The following is a 21,685-nucleotide window of genomic DNA, read 5'->3' as shown; positions in this document are numbered from 1 at the left end:
AAAAGACAGTAGGACTAGGGGGCACAGCCTCAAGATAAAGGGGAGGCGGTTTAGAACGGAGTTGAGGAGGAACTTCTTCACTCAAAGGGTGGTGAATCTCTGGAATTCTCTGCCCGTTGAAGTGGTGGAGGCTGCCTCGCTAAATATTTTTAAGAAGCGGGTTGATGGGTTCTTGATAAGAGAGGGGATTAAGGGTTATGGGGAGAGGGCGGGAAAGTGGAACTGAGCTACAACAGATCAGCCATGATCTTATTGAATGGCGGGGCAGGCTCGAAGGGCTAGATGGCCTACTCCTGCTCCTATTTCTTATGTTCTTATGTTCCTAGTTCAGTTATCCTGAATATGAAGCAATAATGTAATGAAGATATATTTAGCTGTTGTTTTTATTGTAGTATGTGAAGAACGTGTACTCAATATTCAAGCACTTGTTTGAAGTACACAAAGATTGTTAGAGTCCTGTGCATCTGAAAATTCTATGTTTTTTCTAGCCACAGTTCTATAAAGCATAAGAACTTGGGTCATGGTAGCTTTATATGCCCCCTGGTCGCTGAGGTAGGCATAAACCGTAATCGTCCATTTCTTCCCAGAATTCTTCTCCTTTCCACTTGACAGCCTTAAATACACAAGATAAAATGATTACGTAGAATTGCGGTAGCAGAATCATTTTATTCATATTTAGAACATAGAACATAGAAAAACTACAGCACAAACAGGCCCTTTGGCCCACAAGTTGCGCCGATGATATCCCTACCTACTAGGCTTACCTATAACCCTTAATTCTATCAAGTCCCATGTACTCATCCAGAAGTCTCTTAAAAGACCCTATCGAATTTGCCTCCACCATCACCGACGGCAGCCGATTCCACTCACCCACCACCCTCTGAGTGAAAAACTTACTCTTGACATCTCCTCTGTACCTACTCGCCAGCACCTTAAACCTGTGTCTTCTTATAGCAACCATTCCAGCCCTGGGAAAAAACCTCTGAGAATCCACCCGATCTATACCTCTCAATATCTTTTGTTTGAGATGAAGAACATTTAAACAAGTGCACAGCTAAGAAAAAATACATTTTTAATGCATTCAAGGGTTGTGGCCTTCGCTGGTTAGGCCAGCATTTATTGCCAATGCTGAACAGCCCTTGAGGTGGCGGTGGTGAGCTTCCACCTTCAACTGCTACAGTACTTGTGGTGTAGATACACTCACAGTGCTGTAGAGAGGGAGCTTCAGGATTTTGCCATAGTGAAGTAATGATGATAGAGTTACAAGTCAGGATGGTGAGTATTTGGGGGGGCAAAATTCCAGGTGACGGTGTTGCATACAGCTGCTATCCTTGACCTTCTAAATGGTACTGGTCGTTATTATGTTTGGGTCTGATTATGGACTATAAAAATACCATGAGGTAGGTCGATATAATTCAAACAAAGAGCTGTTTATTGAGTGTCTCAATAGTAACACAGTGAGTCCAAGACCGACTGCCACACTTGTCTTTTGACCTGCTACCTTAAAAGGGCATATTCTCCAACTATATACATAACTGCCTCCCCTCATATTTCAAAACTCCCATAATAATATATGTACATATTTTAAAAATTATGTGACTATTGAACCCAACGTGCATACAAAAGCAGAATTATATACAAGAGAACATGGAAAAACATAAAAATATGGACAACAACCATCCCCCTTTAAATAAGACATCTAACTGGTGTTACATTGACATAATCAGTCTCTCTGGGGATGATGGTTCCTAGTTGATCCCTCTTTCAGGAACCTTCTCAGGAATCATTTTCCAAATTTCCAGAAGCTCTTGTTGTTCAATGACAGCTCCTCCTTTAGATTGGTTTCTGTTTTCCATAAATGTTGCCACTGTCTCCTCCCTGGGTAAGACTACCGCTGCCTCAAGGACACTTGGCTTGGTCGGTTCTCCTGGCTCCAACCGGAATGACTTGGAATCTTGAAGAATTTCCCTCCGTTGTTGTGGTGTGATGACCAGCTGATCTGCATGCCTACTCCAGACCAACTCATCCCTGGCCTGCACTGTATACGATAATGGACCTGTTTGGACCACAACCGTCGCTGGGACCCATTTCTCTCTTGATGTGTAGTTCCTGATCAGCACGGTCTTTGTCTCCTGGAAATTTCCTGACTTGGAATTTCCCACCGTTCTGGCCATCTGTCTTTCCTGATTTCTCTCCACTACCACTCTGGTCTCTTCTGGCCTCAGCAGGTCAAGCATCGTCCTCAGCCGGCAGCAAGACAATAACAATGCCAGCGAACACTGGGTTGTCGTGTGTGATGTGTTACAGTACATACTGAGGAACCTGTTTACTCGGCTCCCTAGTGAATCCTCACTTTGGGAAGCTTCCAACACCTCCTTCAATGTTTGGATGAACCTCTCTGCCAGGTGGTATAGAGCCAACCTCACCTGTTTGACTCCTTGATAGTTAAGGTACTCTCTGAATTCCTTTGCCACAACTGGGACCCATTGTCATTCACATCTTGTTCTTGATTCCCAAATGTGGCGAATAGTTCATCAAGTTGATTTATCGTAACCTCTGTGGACATTGACTTCATGATTGCACCTTCATCCTCTTGGAGTGGGCATCTACTACCACCAATAACATTTGTCCTTCCACTGGACGTGCAAAATTGATATGGATCCGCTGCCACAGAGATTGGGAACATTCCCATGGGTGAAGGGGAAAAATGGCCTTCTTTACTAATGCACTGGATTTACAAGATCCTGCCTTCTCCTTAATCTGGGAGTGTACATTCAGCTACCAAAAATAACTCCTGGCTATCTCCTTCATTCACACCACACCTGGGTACACTTGGTGTACTTGTTCCAGCAATTGGAGGTAACTTCCTTCACTGTCGTCACTGTCCACTATGCCACCAATCTTGGTATCATTTGCAAACTTACTAACCATGTCTCCTATATTCTTATCCAAATCATTAATATAAATGACAAATAACAGTGACCCCAGCACTGATTCCTGAGACACACCGATGGTCACACGCCTCCAGTTTGAAAAACAACCCTCTACAACCATTCTCTGGTTTCTGGCATGAAGCCAATTTTGTATCCATTTAGATACCTCATCCTAGATCCCATGAGATTTAATCTTATGCAACAAACTACCAAACAATACCTTGTTAAAGTCCATGTAGACAACATCAACTGCACTGCCCTCATCTACCTTCTTGGTTACCCCTTCAAAAAACTCAATCAAATTTGTGAGACATTATTTTCCATTCATAAAGCCATGCTGACTGTCCCTAATCAGTCCTTGCTCTCTAAATGCCTGTTAGATCCTGTCTCTCAAAATACCTTCCAACAACTTATCCACCACAGATATGTGGCTCACTGGCCTGTAGTTCCCAGGTTTTTTCCTATAGCCCTTTTTAAACAAAGGCACAACATTTGCCACTTTCCAATCTTCAGGCACCTCACTCAGGATTATCGATGATTCAAATATCTCGGCTAGGAGATCTGCAATTTCCTCCCTACAATGTCCTGGGATACACTTCATCAGATGCGCTTTAAGACTTCCAGCACCTCTTTCTCTATAATATGTACACTCCTCAAGACAATTCCTACCTTTGCTGTGAGACATAACAATGTGTTTGATCCTTACTGCTCTCTGAAATGGCCTGGCAAGTTGTACCAAACCACTACAGTAAATCTCAGTTCAAGAAGATGTCTCTCCATCCCCTTCTCAAGGGCAATGATAGATGGGCAATAAATACTAGCCTTGCCAATGATTTTCAAAATGTTTAATTTAATTTCAGTGGGAAAAAACCTTTAGATTCAAATACAATTTTAAAAAATTTGCTTCTCCTTTTCCTACACATACCTTGTCAATTATATAGACCAAGTCATCAGCTCCTGTGTACGTTGTGTCTAAGAGAAGGACCTTTTTGGCCTTCAGGTCCTCATTCACTGCCATCCCCAGCAATATATATGCTTTAGGTTCTGCAACTGATTTATTCAGCAGTAGAAGCAAAAAGAAAAGTAAAAACATCATTAGTTAAGGAATCAACACATCAATTTAATCACATCATGATGAATTTCAAAGGAAGTGTTGGTTGGCATGGTGGTACAGCACTGTTGCCTCACAGTGTGAAGAGGGATTGTGTGGAGTTTGCACCTTCTCCAAGTGTCTGTGTGGGTTGCCTCTGGGTGCTCCACCCACAATCACAATTTTCCACCCATAGTCCAAAGATATGCAGGTTAGGTGGATTGGCCATGCTAAATTGCCTCTTAATGTCCAAAGATGTGTAGTTTAGGTAGATTAGCCATGGTAGATGTGTGAGGTTAAGGCAATAGTATTGGTCCTGGGTAAGATCTTCTTTTGGAGAGTTGGTGCAAAGTCGATTGGCTAAATGGCCTCCTTCTGCCCTGTAGAAATTCTATGATTCTATGATGTTAAACTTTAACAGGTCTGGTAGTATCTGGAGCCAGAGTTAACATTTTGAGTCCAATACAATTCTTCTTTACATTGAGAACTGCTAAATAACATTTTTTGTTCCTATTTTTGAGGTAGCTGAACATCACCCTGTAAAATTGTTGAATGATTGTTCCTCTACAGTAACTGCCACTTAATTTTATGTAAAGAGCCATTGGAAATACATTCAGCATGTATAACACATAATATAAGAGCTCTCTTAAATTATAGTTTATAATCCACAGTTTTATGCAGAGTTCTAAAAATATTTAAAAGTTAAGGAAGAAGAATTAAAGTATTGCTGAAAGACTCATATTGTCAAATCTTCTGCTCCTGCACTCATCGGGACAAAAACTAGAATATCAATGCCAAGGGAAACAACAACTTTATACTGTAAAGAAAGGGTGGTAATTAATTGGCAAGTGCTCTGTGATTGGTAGAGATGAAAGATATTAAGGCTTCAAATTAAAACCTCTAAAGTCCAAGTTCTTAATTTCTAACTCTAGGCTCCTCAGTTGTACTTGACTTAAGAATGTACAAATAACCAGTGCTTATGAATGAAGTAGAATCTATTAAGCAAAATTTGACATAATGCTTCACACAAAGCTGTGAAGACAACATGAAAATTCCTTATCCCCCAAGTTCCTAGGAATGACTGAACACTGCCAGTGCAGGTGATGTCTTTCTCTTCTCTGTCTTTAAAGTTGTAGATTGAAGAAACAGGTGATGACATGGCTACAAAAAGAGTCACATGACAGGAATGCAGGAATTCTCCCCAGGGCATGGGCAGGGCACACACATGGAGTGGCTGCTCAGCTAGTGGATAAAGTACTGTTTTGTTACAAGTCCATGTTGTCAGTGTGTAGGAACTCAGCAACGCTACAGCCATGGTAAAACTGTGTCAACAAAAATTATGATTTTTATTTTTTAACTTTTATTCCCATTTCTCATTATTCCTTCTCCTTTATTTGGAAATAGTCTAAATTCACCTCCTCCATTGGCTAAGGATGTGAATCATCTTTTGTCACCCACCTTTGCAACCCTGTTTGATGGGTCGGAAACTGAGACACAGCTCTATCTCTTATCTCATTAGGCCCCTAGGTTTATGTTTAATTGTGAATACCAACATCCTTTAAGTACATATTAACAATGTATAAACAATGTCATATCCTTTAGTAAACATAAAGGCTGCATTCTCATTTTGTTCAGCTAAAGCAATGCATGGTTTGTTTAAACGTAAGGTGTCATTCCAAGAACAAACTAATTTTAGCCATTTTTTGAAGGAGACCTGTTGAATACAGCTCTAATGCAAATTAAATTGTAAAACAATTAAATGTGTATTTCTCACAAAGGCCAAAAAGCACCCCAACTGTCTTGACTGCCCATTGTCTCACTAACAGAAATTCAAACTAATCCATTTAATTTAAACTTTTGTGGTCGGACAGTTGACTATGACAATTATTTCAGCAGCAATAACAGCAATATTGGCTGTAAGAGCAATTGTGACAATGGGATTCAAGCATGTTATAATTTCTGGTCAAGTTATAAGCAAAAATAAATGCAGTTGATAAAGCTGGTGCAAGTTGTGTCATGGCCTGTGAGCTATGATCTGACATTTTCTGTCTTGTCCCAAATAAAGATAGTTGTTTGGACTAAGTTAGGCATGGTGGAGCCATACCCATTTTTGTGTTAAGGCATAGCTCCATTTGAGCTAAGTATTATGGAGTTTTTTGTGGGTAACTCCTTTGGCCTGATCAAACAATGGGATCAGTTTCCACTTACCCCATTGGCTGATTGCTAGGGTACTTTCTGGAAGATTGGGACAGTTGAGGGTAAAGACATAAATTTCAGTACTTTGTCTTTAATGAGAACTCAAAGACCAATCATCACAAATGTGCCCTGAAAGAACATCTTAGATGCATAGAATTCCTACAATGCAGATTGAGACCATTCAGCCCATCGAGTCTGCACCAACCACAATCCCACCGAGGCCCTATCCCCATAACCCCGCTAATTTATCCTGCTAACCATATGACTTTAAGGGGTGATTTAGCATGGCTAATCAAACTAACCCGCACATCTTTGGAGTGTGGGAGGAAATCGGAGCAGCTGGAGGAAACCCACGCAGACACGGGTAGAATGTACAAATTCCGCACAGTGATCTATGTACTAAGAGGCTAGCAGTGCTAACCACTGTGCCACCATGCCATCCCACAAAAATGTGTACCTCTTTCGGTAGTCATAGAATCCTTACAGCGCAGAAGGAGGTCATTCAGCCTGTCGAGTCTGCATTGACCCTCCGACAGAGCATCATACCCAGGAGCACCCCCACTCTATTCCCTTAACCTCACACATTTAAGAACATAAGAAATAGGAGCAGGAGTAGGCCATGTAGCCCTTCGAGCCTGCCCCGCCATTCAATAAGATCATGGCTGATCTGAAGTGGATCAGTTCCACTTTCCTGCTTTCTCCCCATAACCCTAAATTCCCTTGTCTATCAGAAACCTATCTACCCGTGACTTAAATATATTTAGCGAGGTAGCCTCCACCACTTCAACGGGCAGAGAATTCCAGAGATTCACCACCCTTTGAGTGAAGAAGTTCCTCCTCAACTCTGATCTAAACTGCTCCCCCCGTCTTATCTTGAGGCTGTGTCCTCTAGTCCTGCTATCCTTTCTAAGCGGGAAGAATCTCTCTACCTCTACCCTATCCAGCCCCTTCATTATCTTGTACGTCTCTATAAGATCCCCCCTCATCCTTCTAAACTCCAACAAGTACAGACCCAGTCTATTTAGTCTCTCTTCATAGGCCAACCCCCTCATCTCTGGTATCAGCCTAGTGAACCTCCTCTGCACTCCCTCCAAGGCCAATATATCCTTGCGCAAGTGTGGCGACCAAAACGGCACACAGTACTCCAGCTGCAGCCTCACCAGTACCCTGTACAGTTGCAGCAAGACCTCCCAACTTTTATATTCTATCCCTCTCGCTATAAAGGCCAACATTCCATTTGCCTTCTTGTTCACCTGCTGCACCTGCAGACTGGGTTTTTGCGACTCGTGCACAAGGACCCCCAGGTCCCTCTGCACCGCAGTATGCTGCAGCTTTTCGCCTTTTAAATAATAATCCCTCCTACTATTATTTCTGCCAAAGTGGATAACCTCACACTTGCTAACATTATATTCCATCTGCCAGGTCCTCGCCCACTCGCTCAGCCTATCCAGATCTCTCTGCAGACTTTCCACACCCTCCACGCAATTTGCTTTTCCACTCATCTTTGTGTCATCAGCAAATTTCGTCACCCTACACTCAGCCCCCTCCTCCAGATCATCTATATAAATGGTAAACAGTTGAGGCCCCAGCACCGATCCCTGCGGCACTCCACTAGTCACCAACCGCCAACCAGAATAGCACCCATTGATACCAACTCTCTGCTTCCTATTAGAGAGCCAATCCTCTATCTACGCTAACACCTTACCCCCAACTCCGTGCACCTTAACCTTTTGTAGCAACCTTTTGTGAGGCACCTTATCAAACGCCTTTTGGAAATCTAAAAACACCACATCCACCGGTTCCCCTCTGTCTACCGCACTAGTCACATCCTCATAGAAATCCAATAAATTCATCAAACACAACTTCCCCTTAACGAATCTGTGCTGCGTCTGCTCGATCAAGCTATTCTTTTCTGGGTGCCTCGCTATTTCTTTGATGATGGATTCTAGTATTTTTCCAACTACAGACGTTAAACTAACCGACCTATAATTCCCTGCCTTTTGTCTGCTACCTTTCTTAAACAACAGCGTAACATTAGCCATTTTCCGATCTTCTGGCACTTCCCCAGAGTCCAGCGAATTTTGATTAATAATTACTAAGGCATCCACTATCACCTCTGCCATTTCTTTCAGAAGCCTGGGATGCATTCCATCTGGTCCTGGAGACTTGTCCACCTTCAGTCCCATTAGTCGATCAAGCATTACCTCTCCAGTGATAGTAATCGCATTCAGGCCCTCAACTCCTACCATCCTTCTATCTTTAATATCCGGCAAACTATTCGTGTCCTCCGCCGTGAAGACCGAGGCAAAAAACTTATTTAAAGCCTCAGCCATTTCCTCATCGCCCACCGCTAAATTCCCCCTCTCATCCTCCAAGGGTCCAACATTCACTCTAGCCAGCCTTCTCTTCTTTATATACTTGTAAAAACTTTTACTGTCATTTTTTATGTTTAGTGCTAGTTTAGCTTCATACTCTCTCTTTCCTTTCTTTAATACCTTCTTAGTCATTCTTTGTTGATTTTTAAATCTTCCCCAATCTTCTAGTCGCCCACTACTTTTAGCCACTTTGAATGCATCAGCTTCTAATTTAATACTCTCCTTTATTTCCTTAGATAACCACGGCTGGTTATCCCTTCTCCTACGGTCCTTCTTTACCATCGGAATATATTTCTGCTGAGTACCGAAAAAGATCTCCTTAAAAATCCTCCACTGTTCCTCAGCCGTCCTACCAACCAATCTGCGTCCCCAGTCTACATTCGACAATTCCGCTCTCATCCTATTATACTCCCCTCTGTTCAAACAGAGGACACAGGTTCGGGACCCTACTTTCTCATCCTCCATCTGCATCAGAAATTCAACCATACTATGATCACTCATACCAAGAAGATACCTCACAAGAAGATCCCTAATTCTACCTGCCTCGTTACACAACACCAGATCTAAGATAGCTCGCTCCCTCGTAGGTTCCGTCACATACTGTTCAAGGAAACTATCCCGACAGCATTCCAAGAACTCTTCCTCAAGCCCACCGCGTCCGATTTGGGTCAACTAATCAATATGCAGATTAAAATCCCCCATAATTATCGCCATTCCGTTTCTGCATGCATCAATTATTTGCTTGTTTATAGCCCACCCCACCTCAAAGTTATTATTTGGGGGCCTATAGGCCACACTCACCAGTGTGTTCCTCCCCTTGCTATTCCTTATCTGCACCCACACGATTCCATGTTTTGCTCTTTGGAGCCTATATCTTCCCTTACTACCGCCCTGATATTATCCTTAATTAACAGAGCTACCCCACCCTCTTTTTCCTCCCGTCTATCCTTCCTAAACACCTGATACCCCTGGACATTCAGCACCCAGTCCCTGTCACCTTGCAACCACGTTTCCGTAATGGCCACTAGGTCATATCCATTAGTGCTGATTTGGGCCATCAGCTCATTCACTTTGTTCCGAATGCTTCGTGCATTCAGGTAAAGTGTCTTTATACCAGCCTTTACCTGGACCTTATTTGTAGAAACATTTACATGTACATTTACCCCACTAATCCCCTAACCTACACATCTGGGACACTAAGGAGCAATTTAGCATGGCCAATTCACCTAACTTGCACATCTTTGGAATGAGTAAGGAAACTTGAGCACACAGAGGAAACCCATGCAGACATGGGGAGATCATGCAAACTCACACAGTCACCCAAGGAGGAATTGAACCCAAGTTAAAAGCAAATTACTGTGGATGCTGTAATCTGAAACCAAAAGAGAAAATGCTGGAAAATCTCAGCAGATCTGGCAGCATCTATAACGAGAGAAAAGAGCTGACATTTTGAGTCCAGACAACTCTTTGTCCCTGACACTGTGAGGCAGCAGTACTACCATTGTCTTCTCTGGCACTGTGGCACAATGGATGAATCAACATCAGGAATGGACTTGGCTACTTCATTCTGAACCAGGTGGTATTCATTTCAGTTAAAGAGTTAAAGTTCAGTTAAAGAGTTGGAGTTTTAGTTAAGAGTTAATGCTGAAGTATAAGAATATTACAACTGTTGTAAGTTTGAGTTTGGTATTTAAAAAGTTAAACAAACAAAAGTTTCTTGAAGAGAATTTGAGTCGGCTCCTGCCCTTTGGCTTGTAACACTAAACTAAGTCCTTGGAAAGTAATTTACGTTTAGAGCTGAATAACACTATAGTTCAAGAATAAAATCCATCAATGCTACAAACTAATAACAAACCCTAAAAATTGATAGAATTATCAAACTCCGACAGGGATTTGGCCATGAAGAATAAACCAGTTGATGGTGACTGACAGTTATCCAATCATTGTTTGAAGTTTGAACCACGCAGTTTGACCCTGACTGGTCAAGGTATTGACTGTAGAATGAACAAGTGAATGGCTATCATTTATTTCATTTAGCAGAGGCAGTGGTATTGTGGTATTGTCATTGATTAGTAATTCAGAGACCCAGGATAATGCTCTGGGGACCATGGTTCGAATCCTACCAAGGCAGATAGTGAAATATGTGTTCAATAAAAATCTTAAAAGTCTTAATGATGACCATGAAAACGTGGTTGATCATTGTAAAAACCCATCTGGTTCACCAATATCCTTTAGGGAAGGAAATCTGCCATTCTTACCTGGTCTGCCCTATACGTGACTCCAGAGCCACAACAGTATGATTGAATCTTAAATGGCCTCAATTCATTGACAATTAGGATGGGCAGTAAGTGCTTGGCTAGCCAGTGATGCCACATCCTGTAAATAAATAAAAAATGTGCAACATATGTACCTATTCTTACTGTGTTTTAATATATATGGGAAGCTGGGAACATTTTTTTCTAGCACGCGAGGTATAAAAAGCAGGCTGCACTATATAGTGGGCAGCGTCGGTAGCGGGCAGCGGAGTGAGCAGGGAGCAGAGAGCTAAAGGGCTTAGGCTTATCGGGCTTAGGCGGAATCAAGCGAGGCAAAGTAGGATTAATTCTTAGTTTGTACTAACTTAACCTAGGTAATTGGGATGGAGGATCACGTGATATGCTGTTCCTGCATGATGTAGGAGCTGGTGGACCCCAAAGTGATTCCCAGTGAGCATGTCTGCAGTAAATGCTGGTTGCTTGAGGAACTCCGGCTCAAAGTTGATGGGCTGGATTCTGAGCTTCGGACACTGCGACATATCAGGGAGGGGGAGAATTACCTGGACAGTGTGTTTCAGGAGACAGTCACACCCCTTAGACTAACTAATTCAGCCAGGGGTCAGGAACAGGAAGGTATGGCTGCGAGTGAGGCAGGCAGTAGGAGGAAGAAGTCAGGAAGTGAGAAGAAGGCAGGAAGTGGGATCCAGGAGGTAGAGTTCCAAGAGCCTCCGTCCCTGAATCTGTATAACAGGTTTGAGATTCTTGCTCCCAGTGTGGACGAGAACGGGGACTGCAAGGAGGACGAGCAAACTGTCCACAGCACCGTGGAGGAAATAGAAAGAAATGTAGTGGTACTTGGGGATAGTGTAGTTAGGGGCATTGACACTGTTCTTTGTGACCAGGATTGAGAATCCCGAAGGTTGTGTTGCCTGCCTGGTGCTCGGGTCCAGGATATCTCATCTGGGCTTCAGAGGAACTTGGAGCGGGAGGGTAAGAATCCAGTTGTCGTGGTCCACGTAGGTGCCAACGACATAGGTAGAACAGGAACAAAGATTCTGCAGAGGGAGTATGAAAAGCTAGGAGCCAAATTAAAAAGCAGAACCAACAAGGTGGTAATCTCTGGATTACTGAGCCACAAGCGAATTGGCGCAGGGTCAATAAGATTAAGAAACTGAATGCGTGGTTCAAAGATTGGTGTGGGAGGAATGGGTTTGAATTCATGGGGCATTGGCACCAGTATTGGGGAAGATGGGACTTATTCAGATGGGATGGTCTCCGTCTGAATCGTGCTGGGACCAGAGTCCTGGCGAATCGTATAACTAGGGCTGTAGAGAGGGCTTTAAACTAAATAGTGGGGGGTGAGTTCAGCAGTATGGAGAATTACAAAATCAAAGGTAAAGGAGAGGGTACGAGTGCAGGTTAATGATGAGGACATTCAACAAGTTAAAGGAGTCGAGGACTCAGGAGAGGTTAGTAGCGTTTCAACAAATCGGGTCCGGATGAAGGCTAACATAATGACACTTTACCTGAATGCATGTAGCATTCGAAACAAAGTGAATGAGTTGATGGCACAAATCAGTACAAATGGGTATGATCTCCTGGCCATTACAGAAATGTGGTTGCAGGGTGACCGGGACTGGGAACTGAATATCCAAGGGTATCAGACATTTTGGAAGGATAGACAGGAAGGAAAAGGAGGCGGGGTGGCTCTATTAATTAAAGATAACATCAGGGCAGTAGTGAGAGATGATATAGGCGCTAAGGAGCAAAATGTGGAATCATTGTGGGTGGAGATAAGGAACAGTAAGGGGAGAAAGTCACTGGTGGGTGTGGTCTATAGGCCCCCAAATAATAACTTTGAGGTGGGGAGGGCTATAAATAAGCAAATAATGGATGCGTGCAAAAATGGAACGGCGATAATCATGGGGGATTTTAACCTGCATATTGATTGGTTGACTCAAGTCGAACGCGGTGGACTTGAGGAAGAGTTCTTAGAATGCTGTCAGGATAGTTTCCTCGAACAGTATGTTACAGAACCTACAAGGGAGCGAGTTATCTTGGATCTGGTCCTGTGTAATGAGACAGGTAGAATTAAAGATCTTCTTGTGAGAGGTCCTCTTGGGATGAGTGATCACAATATGAATTTCTAATACAGATGGAGGGTGAGAAAGTAGGGTCCCAAACCAATGCCCTCTGCTTGAACAGAGGGGAGTATGATAGGATGAGGGCGGAATTGGCTAACGTAGACTGGGAGCGCAGACTAGTTGGTAGAACAGCTGAGGAACAGTGGAGGATTTTTAAGGAGATTTTTCTCAGTACTCAGCAAAAATATATTCCAGTGATAAAGAAAGCGTGTAAGAAAAGGGATAACCAGCCTTGGATAACTAAAGAAATAAAGGAGAGTATTAAAAATCGATTCAGACGGAGACCATCCCATCTGAACAAGTCCCATCTTCCCCAATACTGGTGCCAATGCCCCATGAATTCAAACCCATTCCTCCCACACCAATCTTTGAACCACGCATTCAGCTTCTTAATCTTATTGACCCTGCGCCAATTCGCTTGTGGCTCAGTAATGCGTACAGAGTGGCCAAAACTACTGGAGAGTTAGAAGATTGGGAAAGCTTTAAAAAACAACAAAGAACAACTAAGAAAGCGATAAAGAAAGGAAAGATAGATTATGAAACTAAACTAGCGCAAAACATAAAAATTGATAGTAAAAGTTTTTACAAATATATAGAAAGGAAAAGAGTGGCTAAAGTGAATGTTGGACCCTTAGAAGTTGAGAGGGGGGATTTAATGGTGGGAAATGAGGAAATGGCCGAGGTCTTACACAAGTTTTTTGTGTCGGTCTTCACGGTAGAGGACACAAATAGCTTACCGAAAATTGACGGTCGTGGGACTGTAGGGGGTGAGTTCCTTAAAACGATTACTATTACTAAAGACATAGTGCTTGGTAGGCTAATGGGACTAAAGGTTGAGAAGTCCCCAGGCCCAGATGGAATGCATCCCAGGGTACTGAACGAAATGGCAGAAGTAATAGCAGATGCGTTAGTAATAATTTATCAAAATTCGCTGGACTCTGGGGAAGTGCCAGCTGATTGGAAAACAGCTAATGTGACGCCATTGTTTAAAAAAGGAAGTAGACAAAAGACGGGTAACTACAGGCTGGTTAGCTTAACGTCCGTAGTTGGGAAAATGCTGGAATCCATCATTAATGAATTGCAGGACACCCGGAAAAGAGTGGTTCGATCAAGCAGACGTAGCATGGATTCATGAAGGGAAAGTTGTGTTTGATGAACTTACTGGATTTTTATGAAGATGTAACGAGTGCAGTAGACAGAGGGGAACTGGTGGATGTGGTGTTTTTAGATTTCCAGAAGGCGATCGATAAGGTGCCTCACAAAAGATTGCTGCAGAAAATTAAGGTACATGGAGTTGGGGATAAAGTTGGCTATCTAACAGGAAGCAGAGAGTTGGAATAAATTAGTGCTTTTCTGGTTGGCAGTTGGTGACTAGTGGCATGCCGCAGGGTTTGGTGCTGGGGCCTCAACTCTTTACCATATACATAGATGATCTGGAGGAGGGGACTGAGTGTAGGCTAACAAAGTTTGCTGATGACACAAAGATGAGTGGGAAAGCGAATTGCATGGAGGACGTGGAAAGTCTGCAAACAGATTTGGATAGGCTGAGTGAGTGTGCGAGGATCTGGCAAATGGAGTATGACGTTAGCAAATGTGAGGTTATCCACTTTGGAAGGAATAATAGTAAAATGGACTATTATTTAAATGGTGATAAATTACAACATGCTACTGTGCAGAGGGGCCTGGGGGTCCTTGTGCATGAATCGCAAGAAGTCAGTTTCTAGGTGCAGCAAGTGATCAAGAAGGCAAGTGGAATGTTGGCCTTTATCACAAGGGGAATGGAATATAAAAGCAGGGAGGTCTTGCTGCAATTGTACAGGGTAATGGTGAAGCCACAACTGGAGTACTATGTGCAATTTTGGTCCCCTTATTTGCGAAAGGATATATTGGCCTTAGAGGGGGTGCAGAGAAGGTTCACCAGGTTGATGTTGGAGATGAGGGGGTTAGCTTATGAAGAGAGATTGAGTAGATTAGGCCTGTACTCGTTGAAGTTTAGAAGACTGAGGGGTGATCTTATAGAGATATATAAGATAATGAAGGGGCTAGATAGGGTGGAGGCAGAGAGATTCTTTCTACTTAGAAAGGAAACAAGAGCTAGAGGGCTCAAGCCTCAAAATAAGGGGGAGTCAGTTTAGAACAGAATTGAGCAGGAACTTCTTCTCTCTGAAGGAAAGTGTTAAACTAAAAGTGGAGGAATTTAGAGTAGCTAAGAGTAGTGGGCGAGAAGAGGATTGGGAGAGGTTTAAATGTCAACAAAGATTGACAAAGAAGTTGATAAAGAAGGGTAGGAGAAACTATGAAGCTGGGCTAGCGCTTAATATAAAAAAGGATAGCAAGAGTTTTTATAAATATATAAAAAGGAAGAGGCTGGCTAGGGTGAATGTTGGTCCTTTAGAGGATGAGAAAGGGGACCTAGTGGTAGGGGATGGGGATATGGCTAAGGTATTGAATAACTTTTTTGTTTCTGTCTTCACGGAGGAGGACGTGAATAATTTGCTGGGTGTTAGCGATGGAAAGGTGGTAGGACTGGAGGGTCTTAATGACATTACTGTTACTAGAGAGGCGGTGCTCGACAGACTGGAGGGGCTGATTGTGGACAAGTCCCCAGGACTGGATGGAATGCATCCGAGGGTTCTGAAAGAAATGGCGGAGGTGATAGTGGATGCCTTGGTGGTTATTTTCCAGACGTCGCTGGATTCCGGGGAAGTGCCGGATGATTGGAAAACGGCTAATGTTACGCCGTTGTTTAAGAAGGGTGCCAGGCAAAAGGCGGGGAATTATAGGCCGGTTAGTTTAACGTCTGTGGTAGGTAAAATGTTAGAATCTGTCATTAAGGAGGAAATTGCGAGGCATCTTGAAGGGAATTGCTTGATAGAGCAGACGCAGCACGGTTTCATGAAAGGGAAGTCGTGTCTGACAAATTTACTGGAGTTCTATGAGGATGTGTCTAGGGCAGTGGATAGAGGAGAGCCGGTGGATGTGGTCTTTCTAGATTTTCAGAAGGCGTTTGACAAAGTACCTCACAAGAGGTTATTGCAGAAGGTCGAGGGACATGGAGTTGGGGGTAGGGTGTTAGCGTGGATAGAGGATTGGTTGTCAAATAGGAGGCAGAGAGTGGGGGTCAACGGGTGCTATTCGGACTGACGGATGGTGACTAGTGGAGTGCCCCAGGGGTCGGTGCTGGGGCCTCAGCTTTTTACCATTTATATAGATGATCTGGAGGAGGGAACCGAGTGTAGGGTGTCGAAATTTGCTGATGACACCAAGATTGGGGGAACGGCAAATTGTGCGGAGGGTGTGGAGAGTCTGCAGAAGGATCTAGATAGGCTGGGCGAATGGGCCAGGAAATGGCAAATGGAATTTAATGTTGGCAAGTGTGAAGTGGTCCACTTTGGTAGGAAGAATGGTAGGAAGGACTATTACTTACGTGGCGAAAAACTGCAGCAGGCGACGGTGCAGAGAGACCTCGGGTTCCTTGTGCATGAGTCGCAAAAACCCAGCTTGCAGGTGCAGCAGGTGGTCAGGAAGGCGAATGGGATGCTGGCCTTCATAGCGAGGGGGATTGAATATAAAAGTAGGGAGGTCTTGCTGCAGCTGTATAGGGCATTGGTGAGGCTGCAGCTGGAGTACTGTGTGCAGTTTTGGGCGCCGCACCTGCGCAAAGATATTTTGGCCTTGGAGGGAGTGCAGAGGAGGTTTACTAGGCTGATACTGGAGTTGAGGGGGTTGAGCTATGAGGAGAGGCTGAATAAACTGGGCTTGTACTCGTTAGAGTTTAGAAGAATGAGGGGAGATCTCATTGAGACGTATAAGATGATGAATGGGATGGATAGGATAGAGGTGGAGAGACTCTTCCTGCTCAAAAAAGACAGTAGGACTAGGGGGCACAGCCTCAAGATAAAGGGGGGGCGGTTTAGAACGGAGTTGAGGAGGAACTTCTTCACTCAAAGGGTGGTGAATCTCTGGAATTCTCTGCCCGTTGAAGTGGTGGAGGCTGCCTCGCTAAATATTTTTGAGACGCGGGTTGATGGGTTTTTGATAAGAGAGGGGATTAAGGGCTATGGGGAGAGGGCGGGAAAGTGGAACTGAGCAGCGACAGATCAGCCATGATCTTATTGAATGGCGGGGCAGGCTTGAAGGGCTAGATGGCCTACTCCTGCTCCTATTTCTTATATTTCTTATATTTCTGTCAGAGGGTAGTGAATCTCTGGAATTCTCTGCCCATTGAAGCGGTGGAGGCTACCTCATTGAGTATGTTTAAGTCACAGGTAGATAGATTTCTGATCAATAAGGGATTTAAGGGTTATGGGGAGCAGGTGGATGAGTGGACCTGAACCACTACAAGATCAGCCATGATCTTATTGAATGGTGGGGCAGGCTCGAGGGGCTAGGTGGCCTACACATGCTCCTATTTCTTATGTTCTTATATATAGCTTCCAATACACATAAATATACCACAATATGAGTCAGAATAACATTCTTAGATTGCTTGTCAGCATAACTTTTTTAGCACATTGAGGATTATTTAGCAATTGTTGTCCAATTGTGGAATCAGATCTAAGATTGGACACTGTGCTTTGAGTTTTGCAAGTATGAGCTAGTTGTATATAGTCTGTACTTTGCCCATTGCAAACATGTTATTTGCTATAATCCACCCGTCTTGGGGACATACTGGCTGAATACCGAGCAGCATACTGGCACTGAAATTCATATACCACATTACTATTATGTAATAGGCAGAACATCTCTTTGGCTTGATGGCAATATTCAGTTAGTGGCAATTACTACTCATGTTGCTAATTAATGCATAGCAGCAGTGTGAAACAGCTAACTTCATCTTTTGCTCAATCAACGCTCTTGTCTCACACAATATAAAGTTGTTGTTTCCTTTGACTTTGGTATTCTTGCGATGAATGCAAGACAAAAAGCTTTGAAAAATGTATTTTTAAATAATTATTTTGAAAAGAAATAATGAAATGATCAACTCACAAATCACCGACTTAAAAATCACAACTGGAGTTCCTTGCTCTTCAAAATGAGCACTAAGGTCCGCTGGTTTCGTCCTGTAAGAATTAAAGTATTTAATTTGCTTTCTATAATTGTTATTTTCAGGGGAGAAAGTGGTAATTGGGAGGAAGTTACAGTTGCAAGCCTGAGAGCTGGGAGAGAACACCTATTGAGAGATCATACTTTGGGGAGCTAGTCATCAATAGTCAGGTAGAGAGGCCAGGTTCAGCAAAGGAGAGGCTGAAGGCTCTTCTGTTCTTCATACATTGTTCCCAATGTAGGATGTGGGAGGTCCTGGAGGCTGCTGGCCTCCCAGACATCCATATCTGTGCTGGGTGTGTTGAGCTGCGGTTCCTAAAGGACCGTGTTAAGGAACTGGAACCGCAGCTTGAGCATCTTCGTCTGGTTAGGGAAAATGAGGAGGTGATTGACAGGAGCTACCAGCAGGTGGTCACACCGGGGCCACAGGAGGAAGGCAAGTGGGTAACAGTCAGGAAGGGGAGAGCTCTGGTGATAGAGAGCACCCCGGTGGATGTGCCCCTTCATAATAAGTAATCCTGTCTGAGTACTTGTGGGGGGGGCAGCCCACCTGGGGGAAGCAGCAGTGGCTGTCTCTCTGAAGCTGAGACCGATCCAATAGTTCAAAAAGGTAAGGAAAAGAGGAGGAAGGCAGTGTTAATAGGGGTCTCTATAGTGAGGGGGGCGGACGCAGTCGGGAGTCTCGGAAGGTGGTTTGCGTCCCTGGTGCCGGGATCCAGGATGTCTCTGGATGTGTCCCAGAAATCCTGAAGGGGGAGGGAGAGGAGCCGGAGGTCATGGTACGTATAGGTACCGCTGACATAGGTAAGAAGAGGGAAGGGGTCACGAAAAGAGAATATAGGGAGTTAGGTAGACAGTTGAGAAGAAGGAACGCAAAGGTAGTAATCTCGGGATTGTGCCTGTGCCGCGGGAGAGTGAGAGCAGGAATGGAATGAGGTAGAGGATGAATGCGTGGCTGAGGGACTGGAGCAGGGAGCAAGGATTCAGGTTCTTGGATCACTGGGACCTCTTTAGGGGCAGGTGTGACCTGTACAATAAAGATGGGTGGCACTTGAATCCCAGGGGGACCAATATCTTGGCGGGAAGGTTGGCTAAGGCTACTGGGGGGACATTAAACTAGAAAGGTTGGGGGAGGGAATCGAGGTGAGGTGACTGAGAGCGAGGAGGTTAGCTCACAAGTAGAGAAAGATTGTAGACAGTGTAAGAGGGAGGATAGATGGGTGATGGAGAAGGGGAGCACCCAGACTGAAGGTCTGAGGTGTGTCTATTTTAACGCCAGGAGTGTAGTGAATAAAGTGGATGAGCTTAGAGCATGGATTGCTGCTTGGGAATGGGATGTGGTGGCCATTACAGAGACTTGGATGTCTCAGGGACAGGACTGGGTACTTCAGGTGCTGGGATTCAGATGTCTCAGGAAGGACAGGGAGGGAGGCAAAAGAGGTGGCGGAGTGGCATGTCGATCAGGGATAGTGTCATGGCTGTAGAGAAGTTGGACGCCATGGAGGGATTGTCAACAGAGTCTCTGTGGGTGGAAGTTAGGAAGAGCCAGGGGTCAGTAACTTTGCTGGGTGTTTTCTACAGGCCGCCCAATAATAACAGGGTTGTTGAGGAGCAGATAGGGAAACAGATCCTGGAGAGATGTAGTAATAACAGAGTTGTCGTGATGGGAGACTTTAAGTTCCTAAACATCGACTGGAATATCCCTAGGGTAAGGGGTTTGGATAGGGAGGAATTTGTTAGATGTGTTCAGGAGGGTTTCCTGACACAGAATGTGGATAAGCCTATGAGGGGAGAGGCTGTACTTGATCTGGTACTGGCTAATGAACCTGGACAGGTGTCGGATCTCTCGGTGGGACAGCATCTTGGGGATAGCGATCATAATTCTATCTCCTTCACGATAGCATTGGAAAGAGACAGGATCAGGCAGGCTAGGAAAGTCTTTATCTGGAGTAAGGGGAAATATGAAACTATCAGGCAGGAAATTAGATGAGTACATTGGAAGGAGGTGTTCTTGGGGAAAAGTACCGGAGGAAGGTGACGGATTTTCAAGGAACGTTTGTCTGGAGCTCTGCACGACAACGTTCCGATGAGACAGGGAGGTTTTGGTAGGTTACGGGAACCGTGGTGCACGAAGGTTGTAATGAACCTAGTCAGAAAGAAAAGAAAGGCGTACAGAAGGTTCAGAGAGCTAGGAGATGTTAAGGATCTAGAGGAGTATACGAGTTGTAGGAAGGAGCTTAAAAAGGAAATTAGGAGAGCCTACTTGAACCAGCAGCTCCAACTCCCCCTTTTACTTCATGCTTTATGAGCGCTGGAAAACCTGACCATCAATTTAAATCAGGCTCCTAATTGGGCTGGCGGATCCTATTTAAATAACTTAATGAAACTTGCAGAGCATGCTACCCACCACTGTAAAATGCTGATAGGCAGATATGGCACAGGTTGAGGACTTATTCAATTTGAAAATCATTTAAACTCTTTGATCCTCCCTCAAGCCAGTGGATGGAGTGCCAATCAAAGGGTTGCTTTTTGTGGACTGGGTCGCACTTTTTGAGTAGGGCTTAATGCTATACCCATTCATTGAATTGAGTTGAATTAATTTGTTGTTGTCACATATATTGGGATACAGTGAAAAGTACTGTTTCTCGTGAGCTATGCAGACAAAACATACCCTCTGTAGAGTACGTAAGGGAGATGGAAAGGACAGGGTGTAGAATATAGCGTTGCAGTTACCGATAGGATGAAGAAAAAGATTAGCTTAATATGTGATAGGATCATTCAAAAGACAAATGGTAGCAGGGAAGAAGCTATTCTTTGATTTAATTTATTGTCATATGTATTAGTATACAGTGAAAAGTACTGTAACTTGCACAAATCATACTGTACACAGAGAAGGAAAGAGAAAGTGCAGAATATAGTTTTACAGTCATAGCTAGGGTGTAGCAAAAGATCAACTTAATGCAAGGCAGGTCTATTCAAATGTCTGATGGCAGTAGGGAAGAAGCTGTTCCTGAGTCAGTTGGGACGTGACCTCAGATTTTTGTATCTTTTTCCTGATGGAAGAAGGTGGAAGAGAGTACGTCTGGGGTAAGTGGGATCCTTAGTTATCCTAGTGGCTTTTCCAAGGCAGCGGGAAGTTTAGACAATGAATGGGAGGCTGGTTTGCATGATGGATTGGGCTACATTCACGACCTTTTGGAGTTGCTTGCAGTCTTGGGCAGAGCAGGAGCTCTGGTTGTAAGCAGTGATACAACCAGAAAGAATGGTTTCTATGGTGCACCTGTAAAAGTTGCTGAGAGTCACAGCTGACACGCCAAATTTCCTTTGTCTTCTGAGAAAATAGAGGTTTTATTGGGTTTTAATTATCGTGTCAGCATGGAGGGACCAGGACAGGTTGTTGATGATCTGGACACCTAAAAATTTGAAGCTCTCGACCCTTTCTATTTCGTCCCCCTTGATATAGACAGGGGCATGTCCTCCACTATGCTTCCTGAAATTGATACTATCTCTTTCGTTTTGTTGATATTGAGGGAGAGATTATTCTTGTCGCACCAGTTCACCATAATCCCTTTCCTGTACTCCGTCTCGTCAGTGTTTGAGATCTGAACAACTACTGTGGTGTCATCAGCAAACTTGAAAATTGAGT

At 43.9% G+C, this 21,685-nt stretch overlaps 1 protein-coding gene across 1 annotated transcript in view; it reads right to left on the bottom strand.

The window, feature by feature from the left end:
* Positions 1 to 529: 529 nt before the first annotated feature.
* LOC145343553 (ufm1-specific protease 2-like) overlaps positions 530 to 21,685 on the bottom strand; it is an 87,655-nt gene continuing 66,499 nt past the window's right edge. Inside the window, exons 10-12 of the mRNA XM_080189800.1 lie at positions 17,983 to 18,056; positions 3,859 to 3,983; positions 530 to 613 (exon numbers count right to left, since the gene is read on the bottom strand). Coding sequence (XP_080045926.1) covers positions 530 to 613; positions 3,859 to 3,983; positions 17,983 to 18,056 — 283 coding nt within the window. The remainder of the gene's footprint in view (positions 614 to 3,858; positions 3,984 to 17,982; positions 18,057 to 21,685) is intronic.

Source organism: Carcharhinus amblyrhynchos, chromosome 5 (genome assembly GCF_965287045.1).
Source record: "Carcharhinus amblyrhynchos chromosome 5, sCarAmb.v2.hapA, whole genome shotgun sequence".
Classification (NCBI taxonomy): Eukaryota; Metazoa; Chordata; class Chondrichthyes; order Carcharhiniformes; family Carcharhinidae; genus Carcharhinus; species Carcharhinus amblyrhynchos.
The sequence above is the reverse complement of the archived record's forward strand: the minus strand, read 5'-3'. Positions and strand labels throughout refer to the sequence as shown.